Source organism: Opisthorchis viverrini (genome assembly GCF_000715545.1).
Source record: "Opisthorchis viverrini unplaced genomic scaffold opera_v5_195, whole genome shotgun sequence".
Lineage (NCBI taxonomy): Eukaryota > Metazoa > Platyhelminthes > Trematoda > Opisthorchiida > Opisthorchiidae > Opisthorchis > Opisthorchis viverrini.
Genome location: NW_008751848.1, coordinates 734,873 through 756,663, shown reverse-complemented (window position 1 = coordinate 756,663; position 21,791 = coordinate 734,873). Strand labels below are relative to the sequence as shown.

The following is a 21,791-nucleotide window of genomic DNA, read 5'->3' as shown; positions in this document are numbered from 1 at the left end:
GTGAGACGGTTTATGGAGGGAGTTGGCAGTTTTATAAAGTGGTATCTTACGCTCTTCTGGGTCGATTACGATCGAGTGAGTAAGGTAATCAGCTGGACATGTTGAAGACACCGGCACTTAACAGCTGATTGGGATAATTTCAAAATGTGTAATTGGTAGGGTGTATAGTCATCTGTGGGAGATAGGTAATCAGAGAAAAACAAATCTCTGAACTTTCGAAACGTTGTTTTTTAGACAAAAAACTGTGAACAGCTATAAAATAAGGTCAGTGAAGGAACAGAAGGGGGTAAGTACAACCATAAGCCACACATGTGAGGCAGCAGTGACAATCAGTAAAGATGAGTGAAGTCACAGTTGCCTAAAAATCATGGTCGCATTTCTAGGTAAGATGGATGGGATAGAAGAAAACAAGACGTCTTAAGCTGACTTGAAGTGAGAGATTGTGTTCCGTCTGTTGTTTATGGTTAACTTCGGATGACAGACGAGAGCGCCATAATCCATTTCAAGGCGTTTGAGTGATGAACTACAAAAAACTGCCGAAGTTTATTCATGACGTGTAATCTGAGGCCGAGGATTACGAAGGATACATTTTTCTAACGTAAGTTTGAACGCCAGCAATTGGTTCCATGGATTTGAAACCACATCAGAATGGCATCAAGATGTAGTTAATGGTCTTCGATTCCCTGCCGGATCTCCTTTAACATGAACAAAAGCAATATACTAATGCACTGTTGATTTTGTATCTACTTAACAAATTTTAGTAATGAATGATTAGTTGAACCTATCAGATGTCGAACACATGAGGGCATATTCAGCAGGGCAGTTGGTTTTAAATAAAGGTAACGAAAGGCGATCAGAACAAGTCAGCATTTGCTAACATCCGTTTTGGGTAAAGTCCCAATGAAACTAATGTTGGGTCCCATGTTGTGATAACCGGAGAAATGAAATCTGTGGTTTATTAATTGTCTAACATATGTGGCAACTGACCGTCAAGGTCACTGATCGGTAGTATGCAGAATATGGCTCAGAAATGAGTTATTCTACGTTGCTATCCCGGTTCCCACTTCTATGCCATTTGTTTCACTACACAGCGTGAAACTTAGTACTCTTGTAATCTTTTTTCAAACTGTCCTTCTGACAGAGAACGCCACCTCATCTGTATGATATGCTTGCTATGCTTGTCCTTCCAATCACCCAACAGATTTACGTAACTGGCTTTCCCGTACCGTCGTTGGTGTGTGATGGCCTAGAGGTTGAAGGGCCACGTAAAATTTGGGACGAACCTCGAGGTGGAACGCATGCATTTCTTGTGACAGTGGACAGCGTGAAACAAGATCATTTGACCACGTTCATTTGTGAAGCGTCAAATGAAGCAGGTAGCAAAATAAAGGAGATTACGTTTACGGGTAAGTTATTCCAAATCGTAACCCAATACAACTGGTTACTCTTCTACCATTTTGTCACAGTGGTGAGTATATGTGGTTTTGCTGACGCTTGCCCTTCGTTTGTATTTTGCCGCTAATGCGCTTTAATGTGTGGCCCAAAAAAAGGCTAAAAAATTCCATGTTGTTGAGAACACAAAGTGCCCGTTATTCTCTGGATTTAGTACTCAGTCGTCCTTAACATCTAATCAGCAAATTGATCAAAGCGTAGATAAAAATGATAAGCACTTTTCCGATTAATTAAGGTGAAGTTTACAAGAAACGCCTTGGGTTTTTCCGTTCGAAACCAATAGCCACCGCGCATTCTAATTGTAATAAACTGGGAAAAACAGAATAAAATATAATAAGCGACGCGGGATATATGATACGCTAGTGCCAAACGTCCCATGGGCGATATCGAAGGTGAACAATTCCATAGAGTGTCATTAATTTAGTTCAGCTCGTATTGAGAAGATCTCAACTTCGGGTTTCGTTCTGCGTTACTTAATAAAAAGTCATAAATTACCTTTAGAATCTTTCTTTATTTCTAGGATCAGTCAGTATCATCCGAGTTCTATATGGGGTGGGTTTAAAGGGTGAACACTGAGCAGTTTTTTCAATCAGCAGTGAACTGAAAAAATCGAGTAAAAGTTGTGTTCTATACTGCGACTTTAGTCAAATTTAGCACATCAGCTCTGCAATGCTCCGCGATGGACTGCTCCAGGTTTCGAGAATTTGAAGTACTGATGACTAACAATCAGAATGAAACGGCTTTTCGCGTCACAATAATCCTGTAGAGGGCAGGCCATATGGGAATAAATTATCAGCCGCGTGTTCCAATTTCAACTACGCACGATACCCGGTCGTACGTCTTAGTCATCAGGAGCTAAAACATTTTCATTTTCATACGTTTTGACAATTCCTTCTCGATGGAAATTTCCGTATGGGTTGTCTGGCGCCATTTGTTCGAAGTCGGTCATTAACTTAAATAGTCCCACATTGCTGTGGGTAACTCTGCGCTGCAAAGTGTAATTTTCCCTCTGAAATGACTCCATCTCGACAAGAATAACTCCCACCCTTGCCTATTAAGTTAAACATGTCTTTGAAAGCTCAAGAACAGTACTTACCATATTCTTGTGGGAGTAAGCGGTACGTAATGAAATAAACATTTCTGGGGTGCTTGTACTACCGTGTGGTTATAATGTTTGCTTGAGAGTTGGGGCTACTCTGCCTACTGTAGGCGTTAGTGGGTTGACTATAGCTCATTCTCTGATGTGCGTGTTCCGGCATTGGACTTAGTAGCCGTGCACTTCATTTACAGCCCAGGACGAACAATAAATGGCACATTTGAATATCAACTCAATAGAGCCTGTATCATCGTCATCTGTAATGTATGCGTGCCAACATAACCGTAATGAAGGAATGCCCTGATTAAGTTTTAAAATAAAAAGTGGGGTCTGGGTGAGGAAGAAATTCGTAGTGAAAACAGGACAAAATAAACATGCCTGTACCTTGTGGCAGCATCTGAGCGTCAGATGGGAGGGAACTGTCATGACTGAGATTTATCCATCACTCTTTCTGAAACTCATTCAATGCTCACTCTGGTTGGTTAGTTTGGCTAAAATGGGATTAGTGTGGGGGTACTCACAGTGCTCTACATAATTTTATGAATAAGTGCAAGTACAGTCATATAAAACTCAAACGGAAAGGTGCGAAAAGCCCATTTTCATTTTGAGTAGTCCCACGTGGTTTGTCCCATAGAATCTTTCATCTTCATGTGTTTGGTAGGAAGCGGAATCGTGCCTTCTTTGGCAGACGTTGTTTGGGCATTCGTGGTATCCCTTTCAGTCAACTTACCCCAACAATTTTTATTTGCTGCTATTCTCTTCCCGCTAGTTACTCAAGTACTCACTAAGAGCGGAGTCCTTAATTAAAGCCTTGAACTTAAAAATCCAATAATAGGAAGACCATAGTTGCTGTAAGACCGCCATGGTGGGCTGACTAAAGAACAAGGTGGTATACGCATCCTCCACAAAAACTGCGGTTCTCGGTCCATTAGGCATTGAGTAATCTGGTTTAAGAAACTCTGTTTAATTCCTTGTTACTGTATTTTCTCGGAGAAAATGTTGACATCTTCCACCCCTGCAACAACATTAGCCACCCAATAACTTTGAATTATCAAGCTCGATTATGTAAAAAGGACCGACTGGTGAACTCCGTTCATCCCTCCTTTCGAACAGTTTCCATTAAATGGACCACATAAACCTAGTCTGATGAGTGACCCACAAAGTCCTTGTGGTGTTGGTTGCTTGTGAGTGACTAGACGGCGAGATGTTTGCTATGAGGCCGAATGCTATTTGTCATCAGTTATCATACTTTCTCAGGATGGCTTGGATTGATCAGGTTTAGGAAACCGAAGTGTATCCTGAAACGAGCGGGCTGGATGTCTCGGAGACAGGTTGATTCAACTGTGAATGGTGCGCCAAATGCTTGACGAATATGGGTCATAGCCGGGAAGAAGCTAACTTCACACTTTAAAGGAAAAACTCGGGACATCATCTCGTAATATTGAAAACGGTTTAATAACTACTTAGCTGTTCTAGAGGAAACCAACATGGGAGGTACGTCTGCGCTAACAAGCTGTTTTCGTCTAATTTAAGAATTTCATTGAATAGCCCAGAGTTTGGAACACGGCCATTCTGTCAAAAAAACCGCCTACGACATACGTGTGAAGTCAGGTAGGCGCATCACCGTTGACCAGACAACCCAAATGCAGGATTGTGTTTTGATAAGATTTATTGCAACAGCTCTGGGGCGCAATTTACAAGACAGCCTTGAGCTTCACGAGGCACAGGTGCTCCTATAGCATGAAGAGTGCCTCCAGTGATCAGATCTCCTTTCTTTTTTAAAATGACACTTGGTTTGTAGACAAATAAGAAGTGCCATATGCTTATATAGACGAAAGGAAGGCGTAAAACTACTTTGCATGTGTTTGAATAACGATAGCTCGGGCTAATTTATTAGGTGCTTATCAGGTCAGTTGTCAAACATGACAAACACAACAAAGCTTCCTGATCAAGAAGTAGGTATTTCGGATAACCGACAAGCATTGCGACCAGTGTTTGCGAAACATAATCCGACCTTTTATGAAGGAAACTACTCACAAGGTTGCTGAAGAATCCTCAACAGCAACCTTGTGAGTACTTGCCTTCATGAAAGTGTACTGCGATATCTCGAATATCGGGCCAACTGAATCATAAGGCGGCCTATATGCAGCACATTCAGTTGTAGAATATCATAAAAAACGACAGTTTCAGTTGAGTCCTTCGTGAAAAACAAATTGATTTGTAAATGAGTGTATTTCTCATAATCTAACCTGTTACATCTCATCAACAACAAATGGAAACTCTAAAAATTAGAGGTTCGGAATCTTTTGACAAACCCTGCACGTCAAAAAACCTATAGCTTGCCATCGTAATGTACTGTCCCATGCCTGGTATTAGCCTTACTCAATTATTCCTCTTCAACACAAAGCACTGATGCCTTAGCAACTGTTTCGAACCAATGTGACAATTATTTTCACATGAATGAGTTAGCCGTGTATAGTTGGTTCAATGGGCGTGACTGTCGTCCTTACGCATTTTGGCAAACATTTTCAGTTTCGTTTTAGTGTCTGCCTCACATTGGGTACGTGAAATTCCATCCAGGCCAATAGTAACAAAAGAAACCAATGTATTATGACAAAAAAGCTAATTTTTTACTTTGCTTTAAGGGACTCAATTGCACACTTGCTGACTATTAGGAGTTACTGGGTGAACTTGTTCACACAGAGGTTTTGACTGTGAACAGGTGGAATGGGCGCTGATATCGTGCTCTTGTCTTCAGTTTCTGATAAGTTCAGTCCAACGTGTTTCTCTCTGTTTGGTCGTGTAGTTTTGAGTAACTTTTTCAAGCTTCCTAACATCAAGTTGAAATTGTAAACGTTCGATTGCTTTGAGCGCAGCGTTCATCTCTGGTCTCTGATTGGCGGATCTGTGAGGCTAGAAATAAGGATTAACAGTCGATCAACCGGGAATGGCTCACGAACAATCCTACATTTAGAGAGTAAATCGAATTTCGATAGACTGAATTGCCCTGCTTCATCTGATTATACCCTCTCCACGAGATGGCCGGGTGCCAGATTGTGGAAATGTGAGGGTATGTTATACGTATTTGACTGCAGAATAGCAGTTTCCCAATTGCCATCAGAAGACAACTGGAAAAGCTAGCCTAACTGATTCGAAGCACACACAACCCAGAAAATAGTGTGATGCATTCTATTTAGCATCAGAAATAGAATCTGATTCAGAAATCATCAGAATTGAACTTTTTGAAACATTTTAGCGTGCACTGTGGCTGTAGACTCAACTAGATCTCTGGCAAAGTGATCCATCAACCAAATGCACTGCACACAGTTTGCTTCGAATTTCCATCCACAGAAATCTGCTAGACGTTATTTTTGTCTTAATGGCGATACTGTAGACAGTTATTCCGTATCTCATAAAACCTGAACAAATTGGGTCTTTCCCACCAACCACGACTTGGAGTTACTATGGGAAGACATGGTGTAGTCCCAGCACAACTAGCAGTTTATTCGGGCAACCAGTTGAAAGTTGATACCGTGGTCCTGTGGGTTTATATTAGACATTACATTATGCTGAAATTTGAAAAGGACATGAGTTCATAGGTCATTAGGTGCGTTGTATCTTAGAAGTATTCTGGCATAGCAATTCTGAAAATGTAACCTTGTTGATTTGAAAACGATCCCACTGATACGGTCTGCCACTTCTTACTGGCCTGTTGTCCTATCAAGAAGCATTCTACCAACTGATTCATAAGTCTGCAGCCAGATATTGATTACTGCTTCCTCCAGTTTTAGGCGAACATTTATTTAAATCACCGAGTAAAGTCCTCGGAACCCAATTTCTGATGTGTAGTAGTAAACAGAATGTTAATTCTTGTTACGCTCTCGCTGCATGTATTCAGTTTCCATGTGTTCTTTAGCTCACGAGACAGTTAAGAGGCTAAAACACTTTCCATTTTACATGCACAGTGGCACCTGCAAGACCGGTAATTCTGTCACCGAACTGGACTTCCCATGCTGATTACTACTTGGTACATTGGCGGACTCACTCCAGAGTTCCACTTGAAAATGTGACACTGGAGGTCGAAGAGTACAACTCAGTGAGTGTTGCAATTATTCCCTAATTTGTTTTCCTTGACTTAAGTTGTAAGCACATCCCAAATTGATGAATGAAGAATACCTTTGAATCTAGATATTTATCGTTTGATAATTTGGCAACTCACGTTTTTGACGTGGTACTAAGTGTACTTTTGTAACAGTTGAAGGTAACCGGTATGTTTTGCATGGAACTGCATGATCGGTTATTTGTCAAACTAGGATATCAACTCCCGTGAACGATTATGGAAGGTAAAAATGTGTCCTGCAAAACTACGAGTGAAGTGTTCTTCACTTGGTAGTTTCAGTGGATTGTTTTCTTTATTGATAACGTTCGTTGATCACTTCCAGTCTCACTTGTTTTCGCTGCGTAGTTGTTTACTAGGACAATAAAGAATGTTGCTGACTTCGGTTTTGTCTGTCTTCTGTTTTTTTGGAGGATTTCTACGTAACACACAGCTTTTCTCATCAGTAATGTTTTCTGATTATTTTTGGTGACCTTGTACTGTATTGCTTCATCTGTGATTGGTCTAATCGTTCGTATCTCCTAGAATTCCACGGCCGGTCCAGTGAACCAGCGCAACAGAAAGCTTTTTTACAGTCTGGACCCAAACACAATGGACAAGAATGAGGTTTCCTTGGTAGCTCCTGGAGACAATAAACAGGAACTAGAAGTACCAAGCACGGGCCCGTGGGAGCAGTTGGTTTGGCATCATTTGAGCAACCTGAGTGCGAATACAGACCATATCCTCAGCGTAACAGTGTGTAACAAATATGACTGTGCCAGCTCCGTAGTCGACTCGGTGACCAATAATCCATCGACGTTCACATTCCGTACGGCCAAGTATGACGGTAAGTTTTTGTGCTTGTAAACGTCGAAATATTTCACCTGCTTATCTGGGTGCTTGGTTACAGGAAGCTTTACCTTACCTTACCGCACCTTCGTAGTGGCGTAGTTTTTTCCCTATAGGATGCACGCCAAACAATGAAGACAGCAAGCCTGCTGACCGTTAGAATGCATCCCGGCAGTCATATAGCATCGCCTTCGTAGTGCGTAGTTTTTCCCTATAGGATGCACGCCAAACAATGAAGACAGCAAGCCTGCTGACCGTTAGAATGCATCCCGGCAGTCATATAGCATCGCTAAGCACTTAAAGAGCCCGAAGGTCATTGTGAAGTAACGGATAGGACTGGTTAACCAACCAGACACTTTTTGCAATCAGAGGAAACAAAAACAAAAGTGATATCTTCAGCATACATGTCGTATGTACTTCTGAACAAGGTCTCACAATTTAACCTGAAAACAAAAAAGGTGAATAGATATTGAATTTGTCTCCTGTGCTCCTTGAAGCTATACGGAAGTACTTGCCAAAGCTTTTACTGAGTGTGTGGATAGCTTTGTTATGGAAAACCAGCAAATCAACCATCTTATTCGAAACCACGAGCGTTTCTGCTATTTAAAGTCTATTGTTGACATCAAGTGAACATGGGTGATGGGGTCATTTTCTAACCTATTGCTTACTCCCTTCAGGTTCAAACAAAATCAAACCTGGACTACTCGCTCTTCCACCCATGCAGCTTGCGAAATTGCGTGAGTAAATTGGCTTTCTCTGCGTAGATATTTTTGTGTTATAGTGTGGTGGATCTGTATACGTCTAGAATTTAACGAGCTTGAAAGACTAACGTGTGAATTTAACCTTCTTTAAGTTGGGGCAAATTCGTGTTCTGCGCCAGAAACGTTCCGAGTTTAGCAATTCCTTAATGAAAAGTACTAACTAACACTGTGACTGTTATAAATAGAGCTTTAAGCTCCCCCTCCTTCTACTGACGCAACGGCCAACTAGTTTGAAATGAAAGATCGTGATATTGGTATAAGAATATAAACTGGTTGGATGTGAGTTACCATGGTGTCTTAAGGTCCAAAATGATTTGCAGATGCCTAAATTACGTTCATATTCTCATAAAACAAGCATGTTTTCAAATATCATACCAGTTAGTGTAGAGGCAGATGAAACCTCACCAAAAATTGGGTTTTTTGCAGAGAAAATCCTTGAAAACGAACCGACGGGAGGTGAGTCGTCATTGAGGGTGGATATCTCCCAAGGGCGTTACAAACACCGATACCACCTTAAAATCAGGAAAATGTTTTTAAAGTGATGATATTCTGGCAGAAACTTGTCGGTAAATGGTTAAAATAACAGCATGGAATTTGTGGACCTGTTATCATGTCCAAACAACCAGACAGTGCATCCGCCCAGCAAATTCCATCCCACATGGGATGAACTTTGCTTGGCGAACCCTCTCCGCATTTTTTCAAAGCCATGTGTTGTTCTTGTTCTCACGCAATAAGGTTTGGAGACAAGAAACCCCAAAAGCTTTTGATAGTTCTACTACGGCAATAAACTCCAATTTCCGGAATTATGGAATTCACCCAAGCATTCTTAGAGGAACCTCGGGATCGGATGCAATTTGAATGAACTGAAGTAAAATGGAACAAGAACTGTTATGTACTGAACAAAATTTATTTATTCGACTGGTGGTATGCTGTAAATGTGACTCCCACCAAAAGTTTAACCGTTTTGGCAACTAAATTTATCCATTAACATTTCCTCCAGTTTAACTTATCGTGTTGATGTTCGGTAGAAACTGGCCCTTTGCCCTACAGGATTCCGGTCATGCAGGCTTCAACTACTCGGAGTAGCGCAGGTATTCACCAAATTCAAGTTGCACCCCTTGGATCAAAACTTTTGAGGTTGAATAAGGAACTTCGATTTTACGCGTTTTGGTTTTACTCACAGAACACTATAGTTTTGAAAAGGAATTGACTAAATGGTATGACAAGCTATTCTTTTGGCTAGTGTGAAGAAGTTATACAAGTAATACTCACCCTTCTACTTGGGCTTGATACGATAACTCGAAACCATTTGACGTTCACGGCTTCAGTGGACTGCACAAGTACCCAGAATGCAAAAACCCTAAGAGGTCACTCATTTTCCTTTGAAAATCAAGTGACCGTAAATTAGACGTAGACTGCTGCAGGAAAGAGGCGAAAGGGGGAAAATTTTTTTTTTAAACTCAATATTCGCAAGGTGGAATGTTTTTCCATACCTCATCGCGATTTATTTAAAAATAACTGTTTGTATTTGTCTGTTTCCAATCGTTTTACCTACCCATACCGAACGTTATTTTTGATGTTAACCCTGAATAGAACGAAGGCTGTTTTTTTCTTTTTTTTAGAAGAAGAAAAGTTCGAAATGACCGTCACGCAAATGGGTGGCAGGATGGCCCGCCGTAAAACCAATTCCTTCATGGTACATGCTTTTGTTGTCTGGATCTTGTGCGCAAACCCGTGAAATGGTCCACAAAAACACTGTTTCGTTCAGCTTTACCTCAGTTCCCTGTGCTCAGTGTGAAATGTGCTAATTCTCTTCATCATTCCTATGTCGTTTGATTAAGTTTTACGCTTTTTGTCCAATCGGTCAAAAAACCACCTTTCGCCAAAAATCAAGTTTCATTATTTTATTCGGGCTAGATTTCCCTAGCTCGTTCCGGTGCTTGTTTTTAACTAACAGTGCAAGCATCTAAAGCACTTTATTCACTGTTGCAAGTTTTATCCCAATCTGATTTGCTCTAAACGGCTTAGTCACATTTGGTTCATTTTTCGGATACTATTTTAGCACTTTTACAAAACATTTTTGCCCGACTCATTCCACAATCATGAGCAAGTATTCTCTGTTGATTTCGTGGCCAACTCTTAGGTTTGTTTGGGAACAACTGTTGCAAATCCATCTGGCTTGGAATGTTGTTTGCATTGAGCGACTCGGTCGTTGTTTCTCCCGTGGCGTGTTTTAGTTCACCTTACTCATTTATTATTTATATTGTTACTACTAGTACGCATTGTGTATCCAACTCAGATGATTTTTCATGAAACAAAGTTTAGTTTTTATTTGACTTTGAAGTTTTGTTGCTTTTCGTTTGAGTGGTACGAAAATATTAGCCAAGTTATGAAATGGTTCTCATGGGCAGCGATTGGCAGCAGTTTGCAATGCTATCATGTTTTCGAGGACAGATCCTGCTATTTGACTAAAACCATGAGATGCTCACATCTTTGTTAGCTGCGCGCAGCCACTGTTGCCTCCACATAGAACAACAGGGGCGATTAACACAAATATATATAAAAAGACCGTCCTACCATACTTTGCCCACATGAATGCTACTTATGTGTTCAATCTGTATCAATCCATACGCTTGAAAGAGCATGTGAGGTCATGCTATTTGATGATTATAATGAGTAATATGTCTCTGGTGTTTGGTTTGTGTGGCTGTAGATGTCAGTCTTGTGAAGATTGTATTTCTTCAACAATAAAATGGTAACTTCTGATTTAGGACAACCATAAAACATTGCATCCTTCGCCACAGGACGTGTTTGACGCTTGTAGTTGCGAAAACAAACAATGGGGGCAATTAGAGTTTTCATTCTTTCAAATCTGGTTGACGGCCACATGTTGATCATGCAAGTTGGGGAGAGATTTCGCTGAAGCTCACCACTGGATAGCACGTGTCATGCGTAAATGTCATTTAAAAGTTATTTCTTATCCTATTCCCAGCAAAAAATGGTTATATCGGGCTTTTTTCTCATACATTTACATTTGAATCCTGGCTCTAGAGGCAGACTGGTTGTTTTCACCGAAATACACTACCTTTCGATGTCATAAGGAATGTCAGACTAAAACTGCCATGCAGATTCCTCGAGTCGTATTGTTGGCCATTACTGGAATTAAGACTGAAGCGTAGTATAGTTTGCGATGTGGGTCAAGTAGGGTGATGGCGGATTTCTGTTAGATTGCGACTGCAATACCGCCTTTACTGTGCGACCTACGGTAGTTCGAGTGATCGACAGTTTATTAGGGTCCCTCTTTAGTCTGTGGATTGTAGTTACTGACATCGAGCGTGGGTGGTCGTAAGCTTGAAAAAATGACGACAGCGTGCAACATTTCATTCGATTATACAACAAAGAGCTTTTCTTCTAACCTATACAGTTCTGGTAGCACTGTTTCCGAAATCACTGCTTGTTCTAACCTGACCAAACCTAGTAAGTGCGTTCCAGTACAGCGCGTTAAGAATCCATTCATGCGAGGACTGCTTAAGACGTTTTTATTCAAAACGTCAGCCTAATTTAAATGTTGCAAACTGTGCGTCCAACTGTTCTCTATGCCACACCTAAAATAACTGTACGCAAAATGTGCATTGTGTGCGATAGTATCGGTAGTGGGGTAACAGATATGGCTCGAGGAATCACTCAAATTCGCTCCTATATGACCCGATCTAACTTAAAAAAAGTTACTCTCTAGAATAGACATTCTTTTAATTTATAAATTCACCTGCTGGTATTCCACTGCAAAGCCAAGCCTNGACATTCTTTTAATTTATAAATTCTCCTGCTGGTATTCCACTGCAAAGCTTCTTCCGATTCTTTGCGTCTGTAGTTTGTCCTAACCTCCTGCAGATTATAGCAAAATTTAGTGATTAATCGGCTTGTGGTTTGCGTACCTAGTGTCTCAATGTCTACAAGCAGACTATTCCATCCGTTCTCGCACTTCAGGATGTTAAAACTGTTTCTTGATTTCAGACTACAACACAGCTAAATGCTTCTCAAATGTGTCAGTCTATGTTCTTAAGGAAGATCATTTAAAATATAATGAAAATATCAATTTCTTGTTACACTAGTATAACATCGTCATCGGTCATACGAAATGTGGCCAAATCCACTTCCACAATACAAGGCTTGGCTTCAACTCTAAAGTGTGCTAGTGTGCATCACACTCGACATTACTAGCCTTACCTCTTGACGTCTCCCTAATTTTATATTCTTCAATTGCCATACCATCCGGAGTATATTTAGCTTCACGACGGATTCCAGTTGAACGTTGGGCTCATAGTAGATGTACCAATTTACGCGTTAAAACTGTCTGATCGGAGTCAATTTTTGATACGTTTTTCCTAAACCGACTTCAAATGCTATCCGGAGACGGAATCAACGACGTCATGTTTAGCAAGATATTTTGACATTACCCAGAGATAAAAAAGGTGTATTTCATTTCGCAGTTAATCGTAATTCCGATGTGTTTTTCAGCCATCAAATTCCATGATCCATACATGAGAATGTTGGTAGCCCAGGTTGTGGCAACAGATAATCATAGGTTAATCCCCTCATAATCACACAAATTTGTGCCTCAACCATCAACACACACGTTACTCTGCTTCCCAACCACGTACTGATGATGCCACCTCGAAATTGTCAAGCTCAACGAACAACTCCACCACCAACTGTGTACAATTTCGAATGACCATCCATTTTGTTCTTATATTGTCAAGGGAATAGCTATAATTTTATGACAGCCAATGCCTCCTGAAACGTAACTCGACGAAACCAAAGATAGGTACAGTTTGTGTTCATTGACTGTCATGAAATAGAACATTTGCAGTTGAACAAAAGCGGTCAGTGACTTTGGGGTTTGAACACGCAAATTATGATTGGAATGGAGCGGTCATTCGCGGTCTGAGTATTACATGGTCTATGCACGCACCTTAGAGAAATAAAGTGACGCTAAACTTTGCTTCAATAGTTTTAGGTGATACTGTTCGTATTCTTTAGCTGATTCGCCCAATTGAGACCTAGTCTCTGTTCATCTTGGGTGAATTCTTTACAGGGGTCCTTGATAAAAGTACTACCGTTCAATATATCAAATAATTATCTAAAGACCTTGGCAAGTGCAGTCAAACCAACAAATTCACAGCTAAGGCATCTTTGATCGATTTAGTCTACTAGTATTTTAAAGTGTTCTTACGTTTTCTGGACTATGAAAATCAAAGTTATCGTTCTGGAGTGAAAGAACGAAAATGTTACGGAATTTCTTATTCATTTTCTTATTTTGTTATGCGGTGTATCACTTAAGTAGCAAAATTATCAGGGACTAGATTAATTGAACTCATTCTGGAAGAATACCTTATCTGGGATATCGGAGTCATGCAAACTGGAAACTAATGTATCACGAGGCGGATTTTGTACAGCACATTAGGTTGGAAAATATCATAAACAAGCGATTCGGCTGGCTTTAGTTAAGTCCGTCACCGGAAACAAATTATTTTTTAAATAAGTGTATTTTATGTATGCCCCAGATACCTGATGAGCCCGAATAAAGGCTTACAATGAGATTCCAGCAAGGTCTAGGAACTACTGTACTTGGTGAAGATGTATATTATCCCGCCTTTTTGTTTGTGGTGACTTATGGTAAGATTCCTCTAAAGCTTCCTCTCAGAAAAACAGCACGTCTTGGGCTTAATTCTTTCTACTCGGAGCATGTTTGGTCAGTTGCATCACAGAAGATCTCCAGAGTTTTGATTTTTATTTAGTCACTATTATCGGTCCGGTTTTAAACCCAAGTATCAATTCAGACTTAGGGTTTTCTCATTATGAACAACGTTGGGATTCACACGCAAGTGGACCAATGACAGAAAGCGTAGAATTCTCGCATCAGCAACTAGTGATTAAACGGCTGCGCAATTTGTCAACTCTCGTGATGAGGTAGGCCCGAGGTTGCACTTTCGTGACACTGTTTTGCAAAACAAACCTCAATCACCTTTCCGAGAATAGCGTCCTACAAACACATTGTTCGAGTTACGACATGCATTAGGCGTGCCAAAACTTACCCCGACAAGGAAGTTGGTTTAAATACATTCTGGCTGTAAACCATTGGAACTATGGTTCAGTGAAACCATTGAGAAAGTACAAAATAATTTTACACTCATATGTCAGTGCTAGGAGGCCAAGAATCCGGCAAGCTGAATGCAATACTCTCTACTGCACTGGGCAACCTGTAGCAATTTGTTCCTGGCTTTGGATTTTGGATCCATTTTAAACAAGGTTAACTAGTTTGTTTTTGAAAATATTTGATTGGCGAAATTCGGGAATCGTCTGTTTTACTAATTAGTCCAATGACACAACGAGGTATTTGGTTTGTGCTCTGACCAAAAAGATCATTGTCAAGCTGTGCAATCAATTATCCTTGCTGCGTATATTCACTGCGCTTTTGAATGTGACTCGGAGCCTATCCCATTACAACCATTGCTCTATCTTATTAGTTTTGCTTTATGGCAAACATACACCGAAATATGAGTTGTACTCCAAGACGTTACAAACTTCAGCAGTCCACTAACAGCCAAGCGATGCTAAGCCTGTATATGCAGATGCACTTCTCTTATTGCATCGTTGTGCACGTTAACGAGGCTAGAGCGTTCCATTCCAGATATAAAAGCGACTGTCGTGTGATAAACAGCTAGCAAAATGAGTAAATTCCATATATTTCAAACAGTACTCCGATGAGGATCACATCCTTTCATCCAGTTTGGAATTAATTATAAGGTATTTGCTAAATTAAAGGTCCTAACTACAAAACTGGAGAGTTGATATGCCAAGTACGGCACCTTTGTAAATCAGGGCGCTCCGTGGAGCAGCACCTTGGAGTTTTTTTCTCGAGATTTTCCCAAATCCTACTGCTTAGATGCTCTACATGAAGACTTAAAACGTAGTTTGTCTCAATGACAAAGATTTTAGCTTAAGAGCACTCGGAATTGTATATCGGCATGGTTTAGACCCTAATTAACTTGAATCACACTCAGTACCCTAGATGTTTTCCGTCCGGTCGATTAGCTTAAAACAGCGCGATAAATCCTTCTAGTTTGTGTTTTCTCCACCCCTCGGGTGCAAGACTGTCGGGGCAACTTGGAATGTGGGTTCAAGTCTTGTTGATTTATATGGTCTCTCATTGGATTAAGGTTGGTGACCCAAAGACAGCTGCGCCGCTAACGTGGGATGTAGGAGGGAAGGTGAGTTTTGGGACCAGACAAGATTCCGGCAAGACTGTGTCGGTCATCCGTCATGTGGCCACAGTTCGTGTCCGTTGGCTTGTCCGGGTGAGGACAAAAAATGAGACAGCCAGAATCCCTTTCTTGTTTTCAGCTGACAGCGCAGAGGCCACAAGCTCCGTATACGTACAAATTCTACTCCATCCCTGAAGCATAACTGACATTCTGTCGTGACACTTATCCCCTGGGGTTAAGCTGTAATGGTCCAGTAAAATGTTTGAAACCTTTTGGAAAGCAGAGAACAGAACGGAATGCTTGATTTAAACTACGGCAAATACCTCCCCGTAGTCCCGATGTGGATATTATGATGGAGTCATAAAATTATTTTCAGGCATAATTTTATTCATCAGCCCTTATGAACAAGGCGACTGTACTGTTCAATGGAGCCAATTTGTGATGAAATGATGACCCACTTGGCTTCAATGTCATTTATTTTAAGTCAACTAATTTGGGGCAAATCAAGGGCCAACGGTTTAAGTGTCGAAGATATGGTACCTTTTACCGTATCTCTGTGTAATCAGCTGAAGTAATGATCGGTAACTGGAGAATCTGCGCTGCAACGACTTTTCATAAATTCTTATGCCCCCTGACGAAACCTTATTTGGGACCTATTTGATGGCCCTCTCCCTGCCAAAGTTATCATCTGTGCGGAGCTCCAGTGTATGTTTAATTAGCCACATGACTGGCGCATCATCAAAACAGCATCACACCGGTTTAAATGGATAAACTTGATTGTTGACTAGGCTAGCCGAATCTAATCAAACTGTTACCCCTTACTGCTCCGCTTTACCGTGGTATAAATGTAGTGGTGTCACCAGGACACTTCTACAGCTACTCAGAAGATACGGTATCCCAAAATGCCGTGATTTTATTGGGGCGGCCTCTCTAGCCTTAGGTTTTTTTAATAAAACTGGACGCTTTTGTTCTCTTACTTTGGCTGGCAGCTTGTGCAGGCTTGCACATTTGTCTCTCCCTCAACAACAGAACCAATAACTTGGTTCGTGTTTAACACTAAGTTAAAACCAGCTAAAACAGGAGAAATTGATTGTCTGAGGTCAAACTGTTCGATGCTCTGTCAAGGGAATATTCTATACCTTAAAACTGTCCTTGACTTTTCATCGACTCGCAGTGACTCAGATAAAGAAGCTAATATGGGAGTAACTCAGTTACTACGTAATCCAAATTTAATGGTATATCCCATCAATCAAAAACCCCAGAAAGCCAAAAACCGGTCTGTTGTATGAAAACGATTTAGTGAAACATACATCGGAAAACGCCATTTTTGCTTCAGCGTCGGACTGCTTTGTTTGACCTAGTTTTAAATGGGATTGCTCCGCAAACAGCGAACTCAAATGTTTCGGATTTTTCCCTTCTGCATAACCAAACGAAAGTTTAGTTCGAGATTACCGACCATGATGTTCAGCCGTACGATTCCCACAAAAGAGGAAGAACTACGTTTCTATTGACTCATAATTGGGTAAATGAATTAACTTCACTCCACACTCAATCACTTCACGACCAATTTAATGTTACTCATGATTCCCCAGAGGGCCAGACAGATCAGAGGATACAATAATCAATATGTTCGGTTATGCGTTGTGAGCATCTTTAAACCGGAATGCTAGTGCTCATTCCGACATCCGTTTTCAATTTTCTCTTCATAACTAATCGCTTTACATACAATTGTAAATTTCGTTGCAAAATGATTTCCGTGATGCACACGCTTGAAGCGTACATTACAAATGGCAAAAGGTTCCTCTGTGGGACCAGAGGACAGCTTAGGGATAACAACACCGCCACAACCCACTTTGTCTTTAGACGGGGGAAGTCACCATTTCGCTGTAACTAAAAAATTGTATGACCTTTTCGGTTTGCAATCTCAAAATAATTGGCTACTCGAAACATCATCTTTTCAAGCATACTTTTTACGGAATTTTCTGTGTTGGTCATTCATTGAGTACAATCCTGATTCTAAATTTGTTTAACTCATTTTCCGAAACCAATCAAACGATAGAATTAATATATATGCATATATATAAGTAAATATAAGTCTGTATATAAGTACATCTTCGGCAGACCACGAAAAGCCAGGTCGGTACTATGCTGCCGAAAAATAAATGTGAGCTGATGGGACAGCAACAGAAGAAGAGCAGTGGAGGCCATACTGACCACAGTCCATTTGGGATTTGAACGTATGTCTCCTTGGAGAGATCGCACACAAGGGGTAAAGGCTTTGCTTTAGAACTTCCGCATGAATAACAAAGGCTGATTACATATGTAACAGAAATTCTCGTTTCCTCTCTGTTGGAGGAAGCCCTGTAATAAATGCAGTCACGTTAAGTAGTGCTTGGAGAAACAATAGTCGGTTTCTGTTTGAGTTTGCCTTGTATTTGCCCAACAGGGGTAATCTTGTGAGTGGGAATATGCCACAATGTGAAGTAAACGTGTACACAAAAGAAAAATCCATCGAGAAATGGACCAATTCTGGGCAACACATTTGGGTCTCTGTTATTGGAAATTTACAAATTGTAACAATTCTAAGAGCATTACAATTTTGCATGGGGAAAGCGGTTTTATTAACGCGGCATCACCCTTCCAGTCCAGCTGAGGAAATTCAAATCTTGAACTAGTTGATTTGTAGTAGTATGCACGGTCCAAGGGCACGTTTAAGTAAGATGTCACGCACATTTCAGTGACTTTGTTAAAATCCTGGGCGAAAACGTTTTGACCCACTTCATACGTGCTTCCTGAATTATATTTAGTTTCGCAGAAAAAAGTGGTAAAGTTACCAGTCGATTATGCTCGACTGAGCAGTAAAAAACGGCGGTGTAAAACAAGTTGTTCCTTTCTATCTTTACGGTTGAGACAACTGTTCCAAGAATGAACGTCTCAAAAAATTTTCCATTTATCTATTAAGCATCGTCTGTATGGTGGGATTTCAATTAGCACCGGGTAAACCGTATAGCCCCATTATCTAGAAAAAGTGTCTCTGTGTGGGGTACTTTCTCAGCCTAAACTAAAAAAATCCCCAAGCTATATTGTTCAGTTTCCGCGAAAAGCGCACGGTAGAACTGGCGTACAAAAAATTTTGGCGGGTACGCTGCGCTACTCTGAACTAGGTAGGGAATACATTCATTGTTTTTTGTTGGTTGTCCGAAAACTCAAAAAAGCTCTGCACGTTGCGTCGCCTACTATTTTGTAATATTAGAATATTTAGCACTAGAATAAAAGAGCTGTGGATACGCAGTGGGTCACTTTTACCTTTAAAACATAGAAGGTTTATAGCCTAGACTTTTTCATCGCCCTGGCTAGTGCAGACGCTGTGTTAGAACGGATCACAAACATTTTAAGCGTATGCGCTCTGGTGTAAGGATAATAAGTCACCATGAACAAAGGACAGTCATTTGGCCTTACAAACTGAACACTTTTGTTCATACGTGTGATGTTGATTTAGGGGTAGCATTTCACAGCTGTGCCTGATCAGCGTTTGCGACTATGCACAGACTAACTCTCATGCGAAATTGCACATGGCAATAATGAGTACCTCAGACCATCACTCCAACGACCCGGACAGATCTCTTGGAGGAACCATTGAGTGAAATGTGAGTCCTAGTGTGGCATCATGTTCGCCCCTGTTTCAGTATCAGACATTCCCCATAAATATCACTGAGTATTAGGAAGCAGTTCCACATCACCCATCATGGTGTATATTTATGGCGACTGCATTTCGGCAGGAATTGATAACTGGTCAAAAAGCACTTTACAAAAATCTGTCATATATAATTTTAGACTTGTCGAGTAACTAATGCGCACTCAAGACTTGTTCGTCATTGAAATCCAGGATAAAATAAAAGAGCAAAAGTCGGTATTATTTAGCTATGAAATCATGCCAGCTGTAAATCACCTCTTCACTAGAGGCACAGTTAAAGGCAGCCAACTGGAATGTCACAGAATTGAGTTTACCGACGCCGCTGTCTCTGTTTAGCGCGTAATTGCCAAACCGGGGAAGAACCAAGGCCATATCTAAGAGCGCTATTAAATTTAGCAGGCATCCTCCAGGTGCAGCTACTGTTCTTCTGCTCTGTCACCAAAAATTTTTTTGTGACGTAAATGCTTCAGCGGAAACCTGGGCGATCATTCCGACCAAAGTTACATGTTCTTTTGAGAAACAGCAGTAGGATCGGCGAAGTTAGGGAATACTAACGGTTTGCTTTGAAATAATTTTGGTGACATATGCCTAAAATAAAGTGAACTAGCGCTGGGGAATTGCCAGCAACTAAACCTTAGCGTACTCATTTGCATTATCACATTACTGCTCTTCTTTACATCTTAAAACCACTAAAAATGCCACCTAGGTGCGTTTCCGCATAAGCAGTTGCAATTGAAGAAAACGGGTTGGCAACAGCTGTTCTCGGTGACTAATAAGATTACGTAGAAAAAGTAGTAATAAAGGCTGCGTTCAGTCCGAAACATTTCGTCTGCTCTACTGCATCATGAGATGAACAAACATTACTACATTGTGTGAAAAATTCTCCTGAGAAAAGTTTCCAATCTTGGTATGATGTATATATCTAATTTTTATCGAAAAACTCAAGTTTTTATCTATGTGCTTTGTTTGTGTCGCCGCCTTTCCGGACGTTTTCTCCATTTATTTAGGATGACCACATTTATCTCGGAAAACAAGAAGAAACTATGACAGTTAAGTTTGAAATGTTAATTGTTCGTAAATCAATTGAAAACCTCACTCACTCGCTGGATGTGATCCACTTTCCCAGTCCAATTATGGTGGTTTTTAATTCCAAGCAAATACATACATTTGGTATCAGATTCATGCTAGTTGATGACGATGAAAAGTAATTTTAGTGGGTGTTAATCTTGTAATAATTTTGTTTGGTGAGGTGTTAGGCCTAGACAAAGCCCAACCAGAGGCAGAATTGCTACCTTGGCAGTTTGTTCACATTGCCCGTGACTGACGTTCCTGACCAATACTATAAAGATTCACACACGGGTTATGTCCATCTGCTATGCGGGGCTTTCTAGATAATAAAAAGACAAAAGATGAAGAAATCAAGATCAATTTCATGGTCGCGTTTAGATCTCACCCCTCATTTGGTGGTAATGTGGTTGGTCGCCCGGAAATTCTACGTAAGGGCAAATTGGTTGATGTCGGCCAAACCTTACTTGTGTGGTCATTGTGTGACAGACTGTCTACACATTTTTTGTGAGCTAACGCCAACACAATATTGGTCAAACTCAACAAGTGATCACATCATCACCAGCTTCATGCGTTATAATAATGCGAACACCGGGGTGGCCAGCTGAAGACGGAGTGATTTTACTGCTTCAGTTATCGAAAACCTGCAGCGTTCTATAATGGGTCCGAGTTGGGTGAGTTCGTCGGGTCAATTAAATATCCTGGCCCTCGGTTGCCTTTCGTGATAGTCTAAAACAACGACTGTTATACAGAACTTCATCACCGGGGGAAGCATCCTATATTGCATCACAAAGGCTTTGGAAATGATCCGCTTTTTCCGTTTGGTTCTTTCTTCTTTACACTCGTGTGAGATAGGCGTGCGGAGGTTTATAACTGCATTTGTTTTCCCAAACATAACCGAGATCCTGGTCCGGATGTCCTTCCACCTGCATTCTTTAAAGATGGGGTGAAGTCCTCAGTTAGTGCCTGTCTGATCTGTTTGTGGTGTCCATTGTAAAAAATAGGATCATATTGAGTACGGGAAACACATAGTGATAGGCTCGTGACGAAAATGTTGACGTCGCTGTTCCTTCTTTATTCCATGGTGGCTGGTGAAATGCTTGACCGAGAGAAGAAATCGGAATTTTGATCTCGAAAGAGTAGCAGTGACCAAATCTTCACAATATGTCAGGTGCGAGAACAAATCTTGATGCACAAATGACCTAAAGTTTTAGTATTTCTGGAATTCCAAAGGGCATTTGATTCAGTCGGACGGTATGATCTTCTCGAAGAAAATACCCGTCAAAAATGTCCCGCAAGCCTGTAAACATAAGTTATTTGTAACTTTAGACTTCAGTACACAAAGTGATGTCCGCCAGGAGTACTTGTTCTCCAATCTTATTAAATTTTGTGATCAACAAGACAATGAGATCAGCACCAGGGTGCCTTTAAAACCTCTGTGTTCAAATAGCTTCCAACAAAAAACTTCCCGAAATTTTTCTCGTATTCAAAGAGGAAGATAAGACGCATTCGT

The 21,791-nt window shown here is 40.7% G+C and overlaps 2 protein-coding genes across 2 annotated transcripts in view; one reads left to right on the top strand and one right to left on the bottom strand.

Moving 5' to 3' along the window:
- The window catches only part of T265_14425 (hypothetical protein), a gene marked incomplete at both ends in the record, with an annotated part of 37,721 nt that extends 27,729 nt beyond the window's left edge, over window positions 1-9,992 (top strand). Inside the window, 5 exons of the mRNA XM_009173563.1 lie at window positions 1,202-1,406; window positions 6,514-6,644; window positions 7,191-7,491; window positions 8,171-8,230; window positions 9,877-9,992. Of these exons, the coding sequence (XP_009171827.1) occupies window positions 1,202-1,406; window positions 6,514-6,644; window positions 7,191-7,491; window positions 8,171-8,230; window positions 9,877-9,992 (813 nt within the window). The remainder of the gene's footprint in view (window positions 1-1,201; window positions 1,407-6,513; window positions 6,645-7,190; window positions 7,492-8,170; window positions 8,231-9,876) is intronic.
- The window catches only part of T265_07905 (hypothetical protein), a gene marked incomplete at both ends in the record, with an annotated part of 48,389 nt that extends 27,993 nt beyond the window's left edge, over window positions 1-20,396 (bottom strand). Inside the window, 2 exons of the mRNA XM_009173562.1 lie at window positions 7,843-7,936; window positions 20,314-20,396. Coding sequence (XP_009171826.1) covers window positions 7,843-7,936; window positions 20,314-20,396 — 177 coding nt within the window. The remainder of the gene's footprint in view (window positions 1-7,842; window positions 7,937-20,313) is intronic.
- Between the last annotated feature and the right edge of the window lie 1,395 nt (window positions 20,397-21,791).